Raw genomic sequence first — 17173 nt, forward strand, 5'->3', positions numbered from 1 at the left:
ATCCCCCTGCTCTTGGAAATAAACTAGCTGGTTAAGTAGAATATGCAATTAGCATAGTAAAAAAATCATTGTTCCCAAACACTGAGTCACTGTCTTTCTTGACCAGTCAAAGAAATACACATAAGTTCTAAAGTCAACACAAACACAATAGTGTATTTCTTTTGGCTTAACAAATCTAATCATCTGGCTGATCAAAATTATAAGCTGTATCATCATGAGCCATATCCAGAGCCCCCCACCCACTCCCGAGTAGTGACATCAAGCTCCTGCTCTTCTTCCTCTCCACAGTAGTGACACCCAGAGCCTCCATTATGGGCATAATGAGAGCCAAAGCTGTAATTATCAGAATCACACCGATGCAGTGTACCTAGATCCAGGGGTTCCCACCTTACTTACTGCTTCAAGCACTTTCTCTGACTGGCAGTATCATCCTATACCAAGGCCAGTATATGCTCATCCAGATCTGCTCTTCTGTGAGCCCACCACATGGAGACTTGCTCTTCATAGCTGTTAAGTAGACCTGGTGCCAATGTACCAAGCTGACAAATAGCCACAGCTTGTGGACCACTGCTCTACCATGTCTTAATTAATAGATGATTGATAGATAGACCGACAAACAGACATACAGAAAATAGATTCTCAGTTACATCCATACAATTTCATTATAGACATCTGTGTAATGTGATCTTTAGTCTGACTGCACGTTCACTACTTTCTCTACTGTACAGTCGATAGGTCAGTCTCTGACTTCATGGATGACATCATCTTCTATCAAATCCCTCCTGACAGCTTTCAAGACACTTCTCCTTCCCACCAATTTCCACTATCTTCATACTCTGTAAGTCTAGCATGCTGAGGAAAACAGATCTGCCTTATATAGGAGACCAGTTTTATAGTAGGTTATTACATACAATGATCAGCTGCAGATGAAACACACCCCAGAATTACCCTGCCTGTTTATACTATTTTTGAGTGCTTTGCCCAGAATCTGCAGTTTATCTTATGAGATGTAGCTTCAGTCCGTCTCCCATTCCTCCAGATTGTAAGAACTGTCAGGGAGAAACCTATCACAAGCAGTAGGCAAGCAGACAGATCACAAGCAGTAGGCAGGAAGACAGACTGAAGCTGCATCACTTAGGAAACACTTAGACACTGTTATATATTGCATAGTATATGCTGAGACTGTACTGTATGCATCACATAAAATACACTGAGACTCTACTGTATGCATCACATAAAATACACTGTGACTCTACTGTATGCATCACATAAAGTACACTGTGACTCTACTGCATAGATTACATAGAATACACTGAGACTACTTTACAAATCACATAGGATACCTTGAGACTGCTGTATACATCACATAGTATACACTGAGACTGCTGTATACATCACATAGGATACCCTGAGTCTGCTGTATACATCACATAGTATACACTGAGATTGCTGTATACATCACATAGTATACACTGAGACTGCTGTATACATGACATAGTATACACTGAGACTGCTGTATACATCACATTGTATACACTGAGACTGCTGTATACATCACATAGGATACACTGAAGCTCTACAGTTTGAAGAAATATCTCACAGGATACATAGAGACTCTGTAATGTGAAGCTGCATCACATAATATTCTACAATTTGAGTTAGAGGAGAGCAGTTCTAGGACTCATCTTATATAGTCCTTATATAGGACTCAGAGTAGTGAATGCAATTTTTCATGAGACACTGAATCCTTGCAAAGTCAGAGGCTAGAATTTGTAGTCTGCAGTAAGCAAACCATATCAAAGGGGAAGAAGGACTCAACATGGTAGAAATTACAGAAACAGCACATCAATTAAAGCTGTCATGTACAATGCATAGATAAGAAGATCTATAATATTCATCATGAATAGCCTATTGTGCACCATATATTTGTTTTCTTATGATTCCATGTAAACTGCAAACATCTAATAAAGCAGGAAGCTTCAAACATTAGTTGCCCAAAAAACACTTCAAAATGGCACTTTAAAGAGGTTGTGCCATGAACAAAGTACATTTTAATTAATAAATATTGTAATAAAAATAATTTCCACAATTGGATGTCTTTGTTTTTTTTTAAATGTACTTTTTATGTACTATGTAATGGCTGTGTGTGACCATGCAGGAACATGATCCCTACATTCCACAGATTCTGGCCAGAAAAGGAAACAAACGTAATCGCATCTGATTCTTTCTGTGAGGTAAAACATTTTGCTTTCTTTTTTTATCACAGGATCTTGTCTCCAGCACTCTGAGCTCATAATAAATCAAGTCAGTGACAGATGAGCCTAGCAGCAGCCGGAGCTCCCACTGACTTAATTTACGATGAGTTCAGGGGACTGAAGACACAGCAGTAACACTTGATCCTGTGATAAAACAGGCAAGGTAATGTTGTTGTGCTTCACAGAAAGAATCAGCTGCTTTCTGTGAAACAAAATATCATACTGCCTGTTTTATCACAGGAGCGATTGTTTCTGTCATGTGACCAGTTCGCTGAGGTCATCCTAAATAAAGTCAATGAGATTGAAGCTTCAATTTCCACTGAGCTCATATGTCACTGACTGGATTTATGATACGCTCAGAGTGCTGGAAATAATTGCTTATGAGATAAAACAGACAGGGAAATGTTTACCTCATAAATACTCTTTTGTTTCCTCCCCTCACCAGAAATTATGGCATGCGTCGACTATGTTCCTGCACAGTGAAACACAGCCATTACACAGTACACCGGATGAGCATATTTATAAGATTATCTCAGCAAAGGAACATTTTTTTAATCCAGTTGTGGAACTTATTTTTATTCCAAGATCAGTTGATTAAAATGTTGATAGATCTTGGGACAACCCCTTTTACCCCATTCTGATGTGGGGCATAATAATATTTACCTGTCCCTGGGCCTTAATGACCAGTTATGGATTATTACGCCCCGGCGATCCTAACATCTGACAACCGGTACTATGTGCCAGGAGCACTCCCGCACCGCTCCCAGCACATTAACCCCTGAAATGCTGCATTTTAAGTCGATCGCAGCATTTCCGAGACAAGCACAGGTAAGAGCGCCCCTCTTACCTTGGATCAGAGACCCCGCGCTGTGTGCGTAGGGTTCCGATAGTTGCCATGGTGACCTGATGTCGTCACGACGACATCCAGGTCACCAGGCATCAGGAAGTTAGATAGATTGTGCGCAGTGCAGAGCTGACAGCCTGCATAGAACAGGGATGCTGCTGCATCTCTATGCTATACAAGTGATCAGCCTGCAAAAAATGAAAGTCCCATAGTGGGACAAAGTATAAAAGTGAAAGAAAGTGTCAGGGAAAAAAAAAAAGAAGTAAATATAATAAAAAAAAAAAAAAGAGAAAAGAATTAAAAAAATATATATACTATACACATAAATAAATATTATTATGAAAGAAAGAAAAAAAGCAATAAAAGTGCACATATTTGGTATCGCCGTGTCCGGAACGACCTGACCTATAAAACTGTCCCACTAGTTGACCCCTTTAGTGAACACGGTAAAACATAAAAATAAAAAACAAAGCAAAAAAACGATGCTTTATCATCAAACCGCCAAACAAAAAATGCAATAAAACGCGATCAAAAATACTAATGTAAAAAAAAATGGTACCGCTGAAAACGTCATCTTGTCCCGCAAAAAGCAAGCCACCATACAGCTCCATCAGCTGAAAAATAAAAAAGTTATAGCTCTCAGAATAAAGCAATACAAAAAAATTATTTTTTCTATAAAATAGTTTTTATTATGTAAAAGCAGTGCACCAAAGCATAAAATAACTATATAAATGTAGTATTGCTGTTAATGTACTGACCCTAAGAATAAAGCTGCCTTATCAATTTTACCACAAACGGAACGGCATAAAAAAAACCTATTACTGAATTGTTGGTTTTTGGTTATTCTGCCTCCCAAAAATCAGAATAGAAAGCACTAAAAAAATGTCACATGCCCGAAAATAGTACCAATAAAACGTCAACTTGTCCCACAAAAACAAGCCATCACATGACTCTGTCGGCTGAAATATGGAAAAATGATTGCAAAAACCAGTCTTTGCAAAAAAAAGCATCTTTTAGTGTGTGACTGCTGTCAAACATAAAAACCCGATATGAATCTTGTATCACTGTAATCGCACCGACCCGAAGAATAAAGTCGTCTAATCACTTATACCGCACGAGGAACAGCGTAAAAAATAAACTCTAGGGTTAGGGTTGTGCTAGGGTTAGGGTTGTGTTAGGGTTGTGTTAGGGTTGTACTAGGGTTGGGGTTGTATTAGGTTTGGGGTTGTATTAGGGTTGGGGTTAGGGTTTTGTTGGGGTTGGGATTTTTTCAAAAGTAAAGAAAATAAAATGATGACGATATAGCGAATAGTGTTGAGCGCAAGTGTTCGTTACTTGAGTTTACATCGGGTGCTCAGGTATGCACCGAGTATCATAGGTGCTCGAGCGACATGCTCGGGTCTCCACCCTATATGGTTTGCAGCTGTTATGCAGCCAAAAAAAACACGCAGGGATTGCCTGCCATGCGATCCCCGCATGTTTTTTTTTTGAGTGTCTAACAACTGTGAAACATGCGGGGCGGGGACTCGAGCATGTCACTCGAGCACCCGCGATACATGATGCATACCCGAGTACCCGATGCAAACTCAAGTAGCGAGCACTTGCGCTCAAGACTAATGACAACTTATTCAATATGATGACCTAATGTTATCAAATTCTGTGTCGTAGGTCTGGGCTCAAAATGTTCACTATACCCCTTGATAAAATCCTTGAGGGGTCTAGTTTCTAAAATGGGGTCAATTGAGAGGGGTTTCCACTATTTAGGTGCATCGGGGGCTCTCCAAATGTGACATGGTGTCTGCTTGTCGATTCCAGACAATTTTGCGTTCAAAAAGTCACACAGTGCTCTTTCCCTTCTGAACCCTGCCGTGCGCCCAAGCACTGTATTTTCCCCACATATGGGGTATTCTGGAGAAATTTAACAACAATTCTTTGGGTCCATTTTCTCCTCTTACCCTTGTGAAAAAAAAAAATTGGGGCTTAAAGATAATTTTGATGGAAAGAGTTTGATTTTTTTATTTTCACGGCACTACGTTATAAACTTCTGTAAAGCACCTGGGGGTTCAGGGTGCTCACCGCCCATCTAGAGAAGTTCCTTGAGGGGTCTAGTTTCCAAAATGGTGTCACTTGCGGGGGGTTTCCACTATTTAGGCACATCAGGGGCTCTCCAAGCGCAACATGGCGTCCGCTAATTATTCAAGCAAATTTTACATTCAAAAAGTCAAATGGCGCTCCTTCTCTTCCAAACCCTGCCGTGCGCCCAAACAGTGTTTTTTCCCAACATATGGGGGGTATCTGCGTGCTCAGGTGAAATTGCACAACAAATTTTGTGGTCTGTTTTTTCCTGTTACCCCTGCGAAAGTAAAAAAAATTTGAGTCTAAAGTAACATTTTTGTGAAAAAAAGTTAAATGTTTTCTTCCACATTTCAAAAACTCCTGTGAAGCACCTGAAGGGTTAATAAACTTCTTTAATGTGGTTTTGAGCACCTTGAGGGGTGCAGTTATTAGAATGGTGTCACTTTTGGGTATTTTCTGTCATAAAGGCCCCTCAAAATCACTTCAAATGTGATATGGTCCCTAAAAAAATGGTTTTGTAAATTTTGTTGGAAAAATGAGAAATCGCTGGTCAACTTTTAACCCTTATAACTTCCTAACAAAAAAAATCTTGGTTCCAAAATTGTGCTGATGTAAATTAGACATGTGGGAAATGTTATTTATTAACTATTTTGTGTGACATAACTCCCTGATTTAAGGGCATGAAAATTCAAAATTTGAAAATTGCAAAGTTTTCAAAATTTTTGCCAAATTTCTGATTTTTTTCACAAAGTAACCCAAGTCATATCGAAGAAATTTTATCACTATCATGAATTACAATATGTCACGAAAAAACAAACTCAGAATCAGGGGGATATGTGGAAGCGTTCCAGAGTTATTACCTCATAAAGTGTCAGTGGTCAGAATTGTAAAAATTGGCCTGGTCATTAACGTGCAAACCACCTTCGGGGGTAAAGGGATTAAATATTAATTGTTTTTTTACCGATTTCCACCTCACCACCTTTCATCGTTCTTCATTATTTTTTACCAAAACAGATGGAACAAGAATGCAATATCTCAAGCTCATTAGGCGCACTATCATCATGGAACAACGAGTGATTTGGATCCTTTATCACATTGAGTCTAAATCGTTCAATAGACTTCTAATGATTTACATTGGGTCCCAAGATGCCATGCTTGTAATTAAAATCATAACAACCCAAAGAATGGTCCAATGAGTGCCATGAGAAAATAAATGCTTCTTTGGAACCATAGAACAAAGTTTTTTAGTCACAAAAAAGGTTGACAAACAGTAGAGAATAAAAACATAAACATCATATAAATTCACCACGATGGTAGCCTCAACCTTGCCATGTAGAATTGTTATTCGGCATGAAAAACTTTACTTACCTCAGGGTCTTTTTCCAATTCCAGTCCAGCTTCAATGAGGTTATGTTCAAATTCCTCTCGTTGACATTTTTTCTCTTCCTCAAGGGCATCGTGGTGGCTCATCTCCACCACAACCACTTCATGTGGATGGCAGGAAGAGTTTCCATTTTGAGAATGTTGGTGATCATGATTTTGTGGCTTCTGTTGATTGTGGTCTTGTATTTTTTGTTGTTGATTTTGTAATTCTCCTGGAAGAGGCTGTTCGGGGGGTGTTTTCCCATTTTCTTCTGGGGTCACTGAATTCCCGTTGGAAACAATAACAGCTGGAGGTCTGTGATTTGTGGGGGAACCATTGTGGTGGGAAGTACGGTGCCTGTAATGATAGGCAAGGACATAGTCCACTTTTCTTTTACCATCCCCAAAATGCATACCACTCTGTTTGATGGGCTGGTTTCCATCCACATAATTGTTAACAACCTGGTGAGAAGTAATAAGAAGTAATGAGTAAATCCCAGTGGGACAAAAATACACAAACAGAAAAGTGATCCAGAATATTACCTGGGTGACAAAGTAGAAACCAATAAACAAACAGGACCCAAACCAGTCTACATTCTTCACATTATGGCAAGAAGCCAAAGAAGAGTTTGCCCCATTGAGTAAAGAATTGATGTGAAAACATCAAGGCGAATACATAAGAATGAGACTTTAATAATCTAACTTACCACTCCTCAGATGATCTGAAAAAACACAATCTAGATTTAGATTACAGGAGGGATAAAAGAGGCATTTGCACAGAGGTCACCATTAATTTTGGGCTTCCACCAACCGACCTAGTTATCCAACGCCAGCTGAAAATGGTCAAACATGTTTAGGATTGCATAGACCTCACTGAATATACGTCTCCTAAGGAGGAGAAGACTGCTGACTTGAATACCTTTTTTTCAGCCCGTTGTATGAGGGTATTTTTTATGTGTACAGTATGGCAAGTATGGTCTAGGTACTGTTGTTTAGATACTCTGTAGAGGTATTATTTATGCACTCTATAGAACCACTAGTTCATTGGTTTATGGCAATGTTATAAGTGGTAATAAATCCAACACCAGCCAGTTAGATTGTAAAAAAAAAACGAGCCACAGAGAAAAACATTGAGCAAAAATAAATTTTCTTCAAAAATGTCTAATCAAACACATGTATATACCGTATATGAATGTTTCGCCCATTGTATATTCTTGCATAGGGCTCTGTTTCACCAAAGGACCTCTGCAGACAGATCTGGCAAATCTTTGATAGAGATGTGCGAGGTGATTTTGACTGATGTGTAAGCAAATTTCTATCCTCCTTTTGACCCTGTTCATGGACTTCTGTATTTTTTGATACCTTATTTTGACCATGATGGAATAAAAGTTAAAGGGGATCTGTCAGCAAGTCTTTATACCCCAAACTATCGTCATCTATATAAAGTCCCCGTGATGTTGATGATACCAATACCCTTTTCCGTGCCTCAATTTTTACAGAAATCCATTGGCAAATTTGTATGCAAATGAGTCGCAAGTGCAAGGGTCTTGGCCCCACACTTACAGCTCTTCAGCCTCTCTCCCCTAGTTTCATAGTTTTTCCACCCACCTCCTGTCAGTGATAGACCTGTGACCTGTTCCCCTGCCTGAGTGCATGCGCATCAAAGTCTTGATGACATAGCAAGAACCAGAATATCAATCTGGACATGTGCCACCCCAGGGAAAGACAGAATATTCACAAAATCTCAGGCGGGGTAGCAGGTCATTGGGAAGTGACATGTCAGTCATTGACAGGAGGCCGGCAGTGGGCAGGAAAGGATGGAAAGAGGCCGGCCAGAGAACTGTAAGAGCATGGCCAAGTCCCCTAAACTCGTGTCTCATTTGTTTAAAAAATTTCTATTGGATTATTATAAAACAAAGACATGGACTTAGAGAACAAAAGTACAGATGTCATCAACATTATAGGGACTTTACATTGATGGCCTTAGTTTGGGGGTCTATAAATCTGCTGACAGGTTCTCTTTAAGTGTTATGGGATTATTTCTGTGTTGCTGGACTTTTTCTAGGTTTGGACTTGGTTCTACTTCTACTACTACGTGGAGATTCTAGTTTTTTTTTCCTTGTTTCTTTACTCGTCAACCTTTTCCCCTACAGGATCCAGCAGATGGGTTTATATTTATACAGATTACAGTGTCTGTCAGGAGACCATTGTCATTAGGATCCAGGGAAAGTAGGCCAGGAGAACCTTTGTTCACTTACTCAAGTCCTAAAATTTCCTGATTGTAAAATCATAGTAATGTAATATCATATTTAAAGCCAAATTTTCAATTTTAGGCAGAAGGATAACTTTTACAGCTTAGACAACAAGTGTCCATATGATTTATTTGGGTATATGGATGGAATATAGGGTAGCCCCCAATTCTGGACTCTATTATGTCGAATGAAGAGCGACTACACAATGCAAGTCTCCCTCTATTTTATTTTAATTGGCAATGTATAATGTGTTTCACACTCCTGGGTACCGCAATGGGTTCCCTCACGATCAGCTCAACGCCAAGAGACCTTTTCTGTGCTAAGTAGTTTTCCAGACTGGAGTAACTCTGTAAATTGTAACCAATTTTTAATCAGATACCTTTTGTATAGAAGTGTTTAAGAAAACAGTGAGTATCACACACAAGCAATTCTTATTAGATTTTCAATGACTATAACCGTGGTCACATTACAAAATACAAAATAAAAATGAATGAAGTGGAAAAAAATAGCTAAAATCAGTGGTTCCCAGTTATCATATATTCATACATAATTTTTTGTAGAAGTTCATCATTTTTTATTTATTATTAAATGTCGGAAGTTACAAATATGAATTTTCATATATTAATATGTAAATTATTGAAGGAATTCATCATTTTTAATTTCTTATTATATTTTGGAAGTTTTTGCAAAAACATTGCATTATGAGTATTTTACATTTTTGATATAAAAAACATGTATTTTTCCTAATACTTTTGACATATTAAAAAAAAATGATATTGATATATATATATATATATATATGTGTATATATATATATATATATATATATATATATATATACATACATATACGGTACATATATATATAATTTTTTTATATAGATATATATATTCTCAGAACATGTAAATTACAGTCATGGAGATTCTAGGACTCAAAAATGTTATATATGGCTGAATTTCTAAAACTACAACCATATTCACAAATTTAATAAATACATACCAAATGTATAATTAAATAAAGCGTATATTTTTTTTTAAGAAAAAAAAAAAATACATGAAATAATTTAAAATAAATTAAATCATTTTTTAATTACCGTAAATGAGTAATAATAATAATAATAACAATAATAATAATAATACAATTTTAAAGCAACATTTAAAAAAGGAAATTAATTTAGAATCTTTTTAGAAATGAAAATTAACTTAAAATGTTAGAAATAAAACAAAATAATTTTTGTTTCACATAGATTGAACATTTTGATTCTTTTAATGTTAGATTTCAGACATCTACAATGTTTTTACATCTATTCGAAGACTTTTGAAGGCAGGTGGCGGTATCATGGTAGTTTAATTGAAGGTGTAGTCTGACACCTGATGAAAGCTAAGGCCACCTACTATAATTTTCTCTACACCATGGAACTTGTGCCTGATAATTATGTGTTATTCTAGGTGATAATCCACCCATTGTTTATAACACCCATCCAACGGTGAATTTTTGATGTCTCTAATTTCCAGTACCTTCCTTGGGGTTAACCTGTAATTTTGGGTGTGTGACGGTGAACCTAGTGGGTAGATATCCCTGTATGTAAAGTATCCTTTGACCTTTTGTATACTTACTGGAAGTCCTTGAAGGCTTTGTGGGTCCATGTTTGAAACCGAATGCAAAAATATCCCCTCCTTAGGAGAGAGTCATCGAAACGCCTCAACCGGGAACTCAGCGTATGTCATCCTCTTGGTTTTGAAAGATACAGAAACCATGAAACACAATCCATTGTGAGATGAAACAGGATCTGCAGAGTTTCAGCTTGCTTTGGGACGTGGTGACAGTCAATGGACGGGCTGTAGTAGATAGGATGTGTCGTGTAACTGATCACCGGTGGGTCCTTTCTTCTCTGCTGGTTCAGTATAAATCTGGGCACTGTTTTCTCTCATTGCCTTGGCACCTAATCTTCCCAGTAAGAGATGTCTCCATAGAGACACTGAGAACATGAAGCAGTTCTGCTCCCAGGTGGACACGGGAGGGGGAAGAAAAGACTCTTACCTTGAAAGTAATTATTATTATGCTGGAGAAAGGAAAGAGTCTCACCATCCACCTGACACTTCGGGTTCTAGGCCTCCGAAAACAATACAATAGACTCAAAACCACAGGTCCACTTCACAGATGGACTCTAAACCCTACTGAGCCTAGAATTATCCATACTATTATAGGGTTAATCAGTAGAAAACAGATTTGATTTCAGGAATATTTGTTTGTGTAACTATAAGCGTAGCAAAGCTACATCTATCTATATATCTATCTATGAAGGGGCATAACGATCACGGTCGCAAACGAGGATGTGAAGAATCTTTTTCTTCTTTTCTTTTTAAATGTGTTAAAGAATGGTGGCAGAATGGGGAGCATTATTACAGGATGGGCCCAGGATGTGGGACAGTATACCAGGGAGGGGCCCAGGATGGGGACACATACTATTGGGAGGAGCCAGAATGGCACCATTACACCAGGATAGGGAAATTATTACTGGAAAGAGGGGAGGGGGACATTATTGCAAAAAGGGGTCTGGGATGTGGGACATTATTACAGGAAGGGGCTGAAGGTGGGAGACATTATACCAGGACGGGACCAGGATGGGGACAATATTACAGGAGGGGACACAGGATGGGGGACATTATTGCCGGAAGAGACCCAGGATGGAGGACTTTATACCAGGAAGGGGCCAAGGATGGATGACATTAGTACAAAATGAGGGACATTAATACATTATGAGTCGGGCAACAAGTATGTTGATGGGCATACATAAATTGGCCAATTTATGCGCTAAGAAACTTCATTTTGTAAGTACATTTTAATTAGCAACAATGTAATTTAGATATCATGTTTTTAGTGTTTGCATATAACTTGGCCCTTACAGGGTGCAGCTGTGTTCTCTTTTTGTATGTTATGCAGTCATTGCAGCTTGTTCACATTATATGGAGGTGCTGGTCAAGTTTTTTTTCTTTGGGGGGCAACAGGTATGTCTTGATAGGATTTAGAATGTGACAATGGCTAATACATCTGACCAACACATAGGTGGAGGCACAGGTCCAAATTCTGCCCATCGGTCTCTAATTACGCCACTGTATCTATCTATTATCTATCTATCTATCATCTATCTATTATCTATCATCTATTATCTATTATCTATTATCTATCTATTATCTATCATCTATCTAAGTATTATCTATTATCTATCTATTATCTATCTATCCATCTATCTATTATCTATTTATTATCTATCTATTTATCTATCTATTATCTATCTATTTATATATCTACTAGATGGTGGCCCGATTCTAATGCATCGGGTAATCTAGAATATGTATGCTGCTGACCGGGCGCCACTAAGCAGTGAAGCAGTGTTTAAATGGGCTGTGCACTACTTTTAATTAACTTCACAATGTATCCCCTCGGTGCCCCTAATGAATTTTGTCATTACGTCATGTTGTCAATCCTGCTTGTGACAACATCGCTGACGACGCACAGCCAGCACGTAATTCTCCCGCCTGCAGCCGGATCTTGCTTCCGTTTACATCACGACTATTTGCGGTTGCAGCCGGGGGTCTCCTGTTCCGCGCACCACAGTGAATGACGGGCTCTGGGCGGGGTTATCCCCCATCGTGTCACATCCAGCATCCACAGCGCGGTCTGTCAATGTGGTTTGTATGGCTCCAACATTCCTCTAATCCTGGTTTGTATGGCTGACTTATTTTGGATTGTACGCCTTCCTCATCTTAGCTTGTATGGCCCCCTTATCCTGGTTTGGTATGACCTTCTCATTCCCCCATCTCCACAGCACAGTTAAAAAACTAAACCCTAATCCTCCCTTGTTTCCTTTCTCTGCTCCAGCGCTGTCTGTCCTGTTTTCAGCAGCTCCTCGCAGGATGTGAGGCACAGCACGCGCTCTCAGATACTGCTGTGATTAGCTGCTGTCTGTAGATTCGCTGCTTTCCACGCCAGGACTAAGTGCAGGAGAGGCACAAATCTGCATTCACTTTAGTAGCACATGCTGCAGATGCCGCTATGAAGATTTAACAATAATACATTGAATACACAGAATAATACTTTATTAACTATTATTGGTTATAGGACTTAATACAACTGAACAAAATTATTAAACAGATGATCAAAATATATAAACCATTCCATGAATATGTAACAATATTTTACAATAAATCATCGGACAAAAGAAGTACGACCCTAGAATTTATTTATTAACAATATCAACCTAAAATATTTTTGTACACGACATTTTTGGTGAATACTTTTGGACTATCTGGAAGCAACTTTCCTTGTAAATGGGTATCCAAAACTTGCACCTTGACATTGGATCTCATTTTAACTCTTGAAAATGCAACATAGAGTTGTCCATGACCAAAAACGGGCTCCAGTAAATATATGCCAACACGGTGTAGAGTTTGACCTTGTGACTTGTTTATTGTCATGGCAAATGCTGGTTTTACTGGAAACTGTCGACGTCGAAGCCTAAATGGAAGACCGGTGTCTGAAGGACATAAATCAATGCGTGGAATGAACACTTCGTCTCCTTTTGCAGATCCAGTGATCACTGTTGCTTGAATTATGTGGGAATGGAGTCCAGTAACAATAAGGCGAGTTCCATTACATAGACCATTTCTTGTATTTAGATTCCGAAGCAACATTACGATTGCTCCAACTTTAAGTTGTAGTCTGTGGAATGGCATTCCTGATGGCGTAACACTCTTTAAAAATTCAACTGGATAATGCTCTCGTTCATCTTCATTGTCGACATCCACCGAATCATCACTTTTGTATAATTTATACTCTCCAGGCATTCTATCCATCACACGGGAATTTAGCAGAGCTACGTCATCGTTCTTGGGACAGAGAATTGCATAGGAAGAGGCTCTCTCAACACTGCTTTGGTCGTTTACATCTATTTCAACGCGTTGCCCAAAAACATCACTTAACGATGCAGTCAGTGCACACCATGTCTTCTGGTATTTCAATAATGTCTTCTCCAAGGTTATATTCATTGCTCAGTTCACCATTACCAAGTTTAAGAAGCCAGTTGCTGTACTCTGGGTCAGAAGATCGCATGTTGTTAATTAGTTGTAGTTTATTAAACTCTTTCCAAAGGTCTGACATTTTTAAGGTTGACTCGATAATATTTGTTCTTGTTCCATTCGGTACAACTGGAAGGCATTGCCTAAAATCTCCGCCAAGGACAAAAACTTTACCTCCAAAAGGAATTTCATTTTTTTCAGCAATATTTGTAGTCATAACTTCACGCAGAAGTCTGTCAATTAAGCTCAAAGCATATTTGGGCGCCATGGTGCACTCATCAAGTATCAAAAGATTTGCACTGTTCAACTGTTTTCCTGCAAATGTGTCTTGTTTGATTCTGGAAATGGAGATTTCATTGACCGGAACTGGTATCCCAAAGAGTGAATGCATAGTGCGACCTCCTCGTAAAAGGTTTGCTGCAATACCTGTTGTAGCCGATGGCAATATGACTTTTCCTAACCCTCTAACGTGATGCATTAAAACTTCATATAGGTATGTTTTACCGCTGCCTCTCCAGGACCGTCAATAAAGAAACATTTTGGCGTTGGATCGGCTTGGTTTTCTACAGCGCTCACAATAGTGTCATATGCAATCCGTTGTTCTTGATTTAAGAAGTTTTTCTTCTCTGTTGCCAACAATAATTCATAAGCTTCGTCATACTCTTGAATTTGTGCAACTTGACTTGCAGGCTGTGGCAAATTAAAGTCTGAAAACGTTTTTCCATGCAGTAGTAGGATATTTTGGACATCTTGCATGGCATTAGATTCGCAATTGTGACAATTTCCACTTTTGTTGTGAAGACGTAAGCAGTAATCTTCATTTATATGTTCTTTGAAATTTGTCCAAAGTTGAGCCGGATTTGTAGGCGGTCCAAAGACACAAATGTAGGCAAACAATTCACGAAGTTTCTTAGGCATATGAAGAGTAACTGCATCTTCTAAAGTAAGTGTCCACATAGTATCATCCAAAAGAAGTCCTAAAGCCAAAGATGCAGCTTTAAATGTATCGTGCAATACTCCATTAACTGTTTTCAAATCTTCGTAACTTCTAGCTCCTTTGACATGCAGTAGTAACAGCCGAAGGCAATATCCTTCTTGATCTTTGACACTAACAGTATACATGCGTCCAATTATTCTGCTAAGTCCTCGTTGTCTTGGCTTCCAAGTTTTATTCCAAACGTAATGCTCTGGAATCTCTCGATACAAATACTGCCTTGCATTTTCGTCACGTTGGTTCAGCAAAAACCATTCAATTAATGTTGACGTTGTGCTTAAATTTTTGGAGACATCTTCGACTTGAGCATTTTCAAAGAAATAAAGCTGCTGTTGATTTGGTAAATGAATAGCTAAACGTATAATGGCATGGGACTGTGAATGCATTGGAAATGCAAATATTCTCCAAGCAGCTTCTGGAGCACTGACATATCTTGAGTCAACAAACCGTGATGATTCATCGTGATTGACTGTTTTTTGTTGGATTTCGACGTTAGCTTTGTCATGCCCCTTGTAGATGTACTTGAAAAGATATTTAACACTTTTTATTCAAGCGCAGATTTCAACGTTGATGTGACAGTTGTAGCGTTTTAATAAGTACGGGTTGTATGGAACTATCCATGAGTTATTTATAATCTTTTTGTTGTGTACAATGTTATCAATCAGTTGTCTCCAGTAGGATGGGTAGCCATCCAAATCTTTAACAGTGTGCTGTTTCAACTGCTTTGGAAACCCTTTTGTACACTTTCCGTTTTCCATGCATGGACTTTTTGGATTTGCTACACCGCATGGGCCATGAACCATATTACAGATTACAATATTATACAGTTCAGGATACTTTTCTTGGTTAGGAATTTCAGCCCACACTATGCTGTCAATTTCATCCTCCGTGCGAAACTTGGAATCCGCGTCTAAAATAATTAGTACATGCGCATGTGGGAGACCTCGTTTCTGAAACTCTATGACGTGTACCATTGCTACGACTGTTCCAAAAAGGCCTTTTTTGATGTCTTCAAAAAGGCTGCTGAGTTTTAGTCGAAATACGCGTGCAACTAAGTCCGGCCTGTGTTCAACTTGCTGCCAGGGTTGTAGATTTTCTGTAATTTCCGGCCATTTAGGATTACAGGTCATTGTTAAAAAAATGTCAGGTCTTCCATACTTTGTTACTATTGCCATTGCATCTTGATAACGCTGTTGCATGTTGCGGGGGCTACCTTCAAAGGACGACGGGAGAATTACTGTTTTTCCAATTGGAATTCCTTTTTGAATGGATTGTTTTTGCAAATGTTCTTGAAGAACGCAGTAGTCTTCAACTTTAAGTTGTTTTTGATTTCTTCGTATGAAATTGAGCCGATTTGCTTCAATTTTAACGTATGCATCGACTAAGTACTGTTGTGTCAGTTTCCCACCGTTTAAAATAGGATTGAAGTATTTTTGCACAGACAGAAGAAAACTGTAGTACTGTAGTTGTGTAATTCTTCTTGAAGTTCCTTGCTGGTGTAGGTTTTCATGCCACCCTTGATCACCACTTGGAAAGAATAGCGGATACAGAAGAGCATCAAGGTTGCTGTGCAAAATGCTAATCCGTTGTGTTTTAGGAACGAAAGGGTTGTTTTTGTCTGGCTTAAGATGGACTAATATATCTCTTTGAAAAGGAGGCTCTCCATCATCGTTTTGAAAAACAACTGCGACCTCACTTACACGTGGTTTGTTGTAACATCGGGGATCTTGTTGACGTTCTTGTTTAATGGCCATGATAATAGAAGGCATTTCCGTCCCATTTTGTATAGCTCTCTGTTCCTCCTCAGTTTCAACGTCTTTTAGCATGCGATATGCGGCAGCAAATGTGCTGATTGTTTGTAAATGTACGGCAATTAGGTTCATCAGTTCTGCATTACACTTTTCATTTTCTTTTCGGTTCATCCTTTGTTCTGTAGCCTCATTTGGATCAAAGATGTATAATTGTGCAAATGTTGGTGGTTGTCCTAGTTCTGGGTGAAGTGTTCCAGTACGGTGGTAGATCTGGCCATGAATTTTAAAACAATACGGTCCGAATCCAGGGGGCGGTGCAATATTGGCACCAAATGAAGCAAACGCATGAGAACTGTTGATACTTCTGATAATTTCCATAAAATTTCTACTGTGTTCATGCGTTCCTTTCATCAACTGCTCAAACAGATCTGAGTAGTGACATCTTGGTAGCATCACTTTTCCTTTTTGACAGCATTGAGTAAACTGATTGTCAGATGGTTTTTCCTCGATAAAATTCATAGATTCGCATTTTGAACAAACTACATTCATCTTCCCACAGTA

At 38.6% G+C, this 17173-nt stretch overlaps 1 protein-coding gene across 2 annotated transcripts in view; it reads right to left on the bottom strand.

The window, feature by feature from the left end:
• ANO2 (anoctamin 2) overlaps positions 1-17173 on the bottom strand; it is a 381234-nt gene that overhangs the window by 323140 nt on the left and 40921 nt on the right. For both annotated transcript variants that reach the window (XM_073649311.1, XM_073649312.1), the window contains exon 3: positions 6544-6999. In XM_073649311.1, coding sequence (XP_073505412.1) covers positions 6544-6999 — 456 coding nt within the window. The remainder of the gene's footprint in view (positions 1-6543; positions 7000-17173) is intronic.

Source organism: Phyllobates terribilis, unplaced genomic scaffold, assembly GCF_046119375.1.
Source record: "Phyllobates terribilis strain yellow unplaced genomic scaffold, ASM4611937v1 Scaffold_10__3_contigs__length_209671492, whole genome shotgun sequence".
In the NCBI taxonomy this organism is placed as follows: domain Eukaryota; kingdom Metazoa; phylum Chordata; class Amphibia; order Anura; family Dendrobatidae; genus Phyllobates; species Phyllobates terribilis.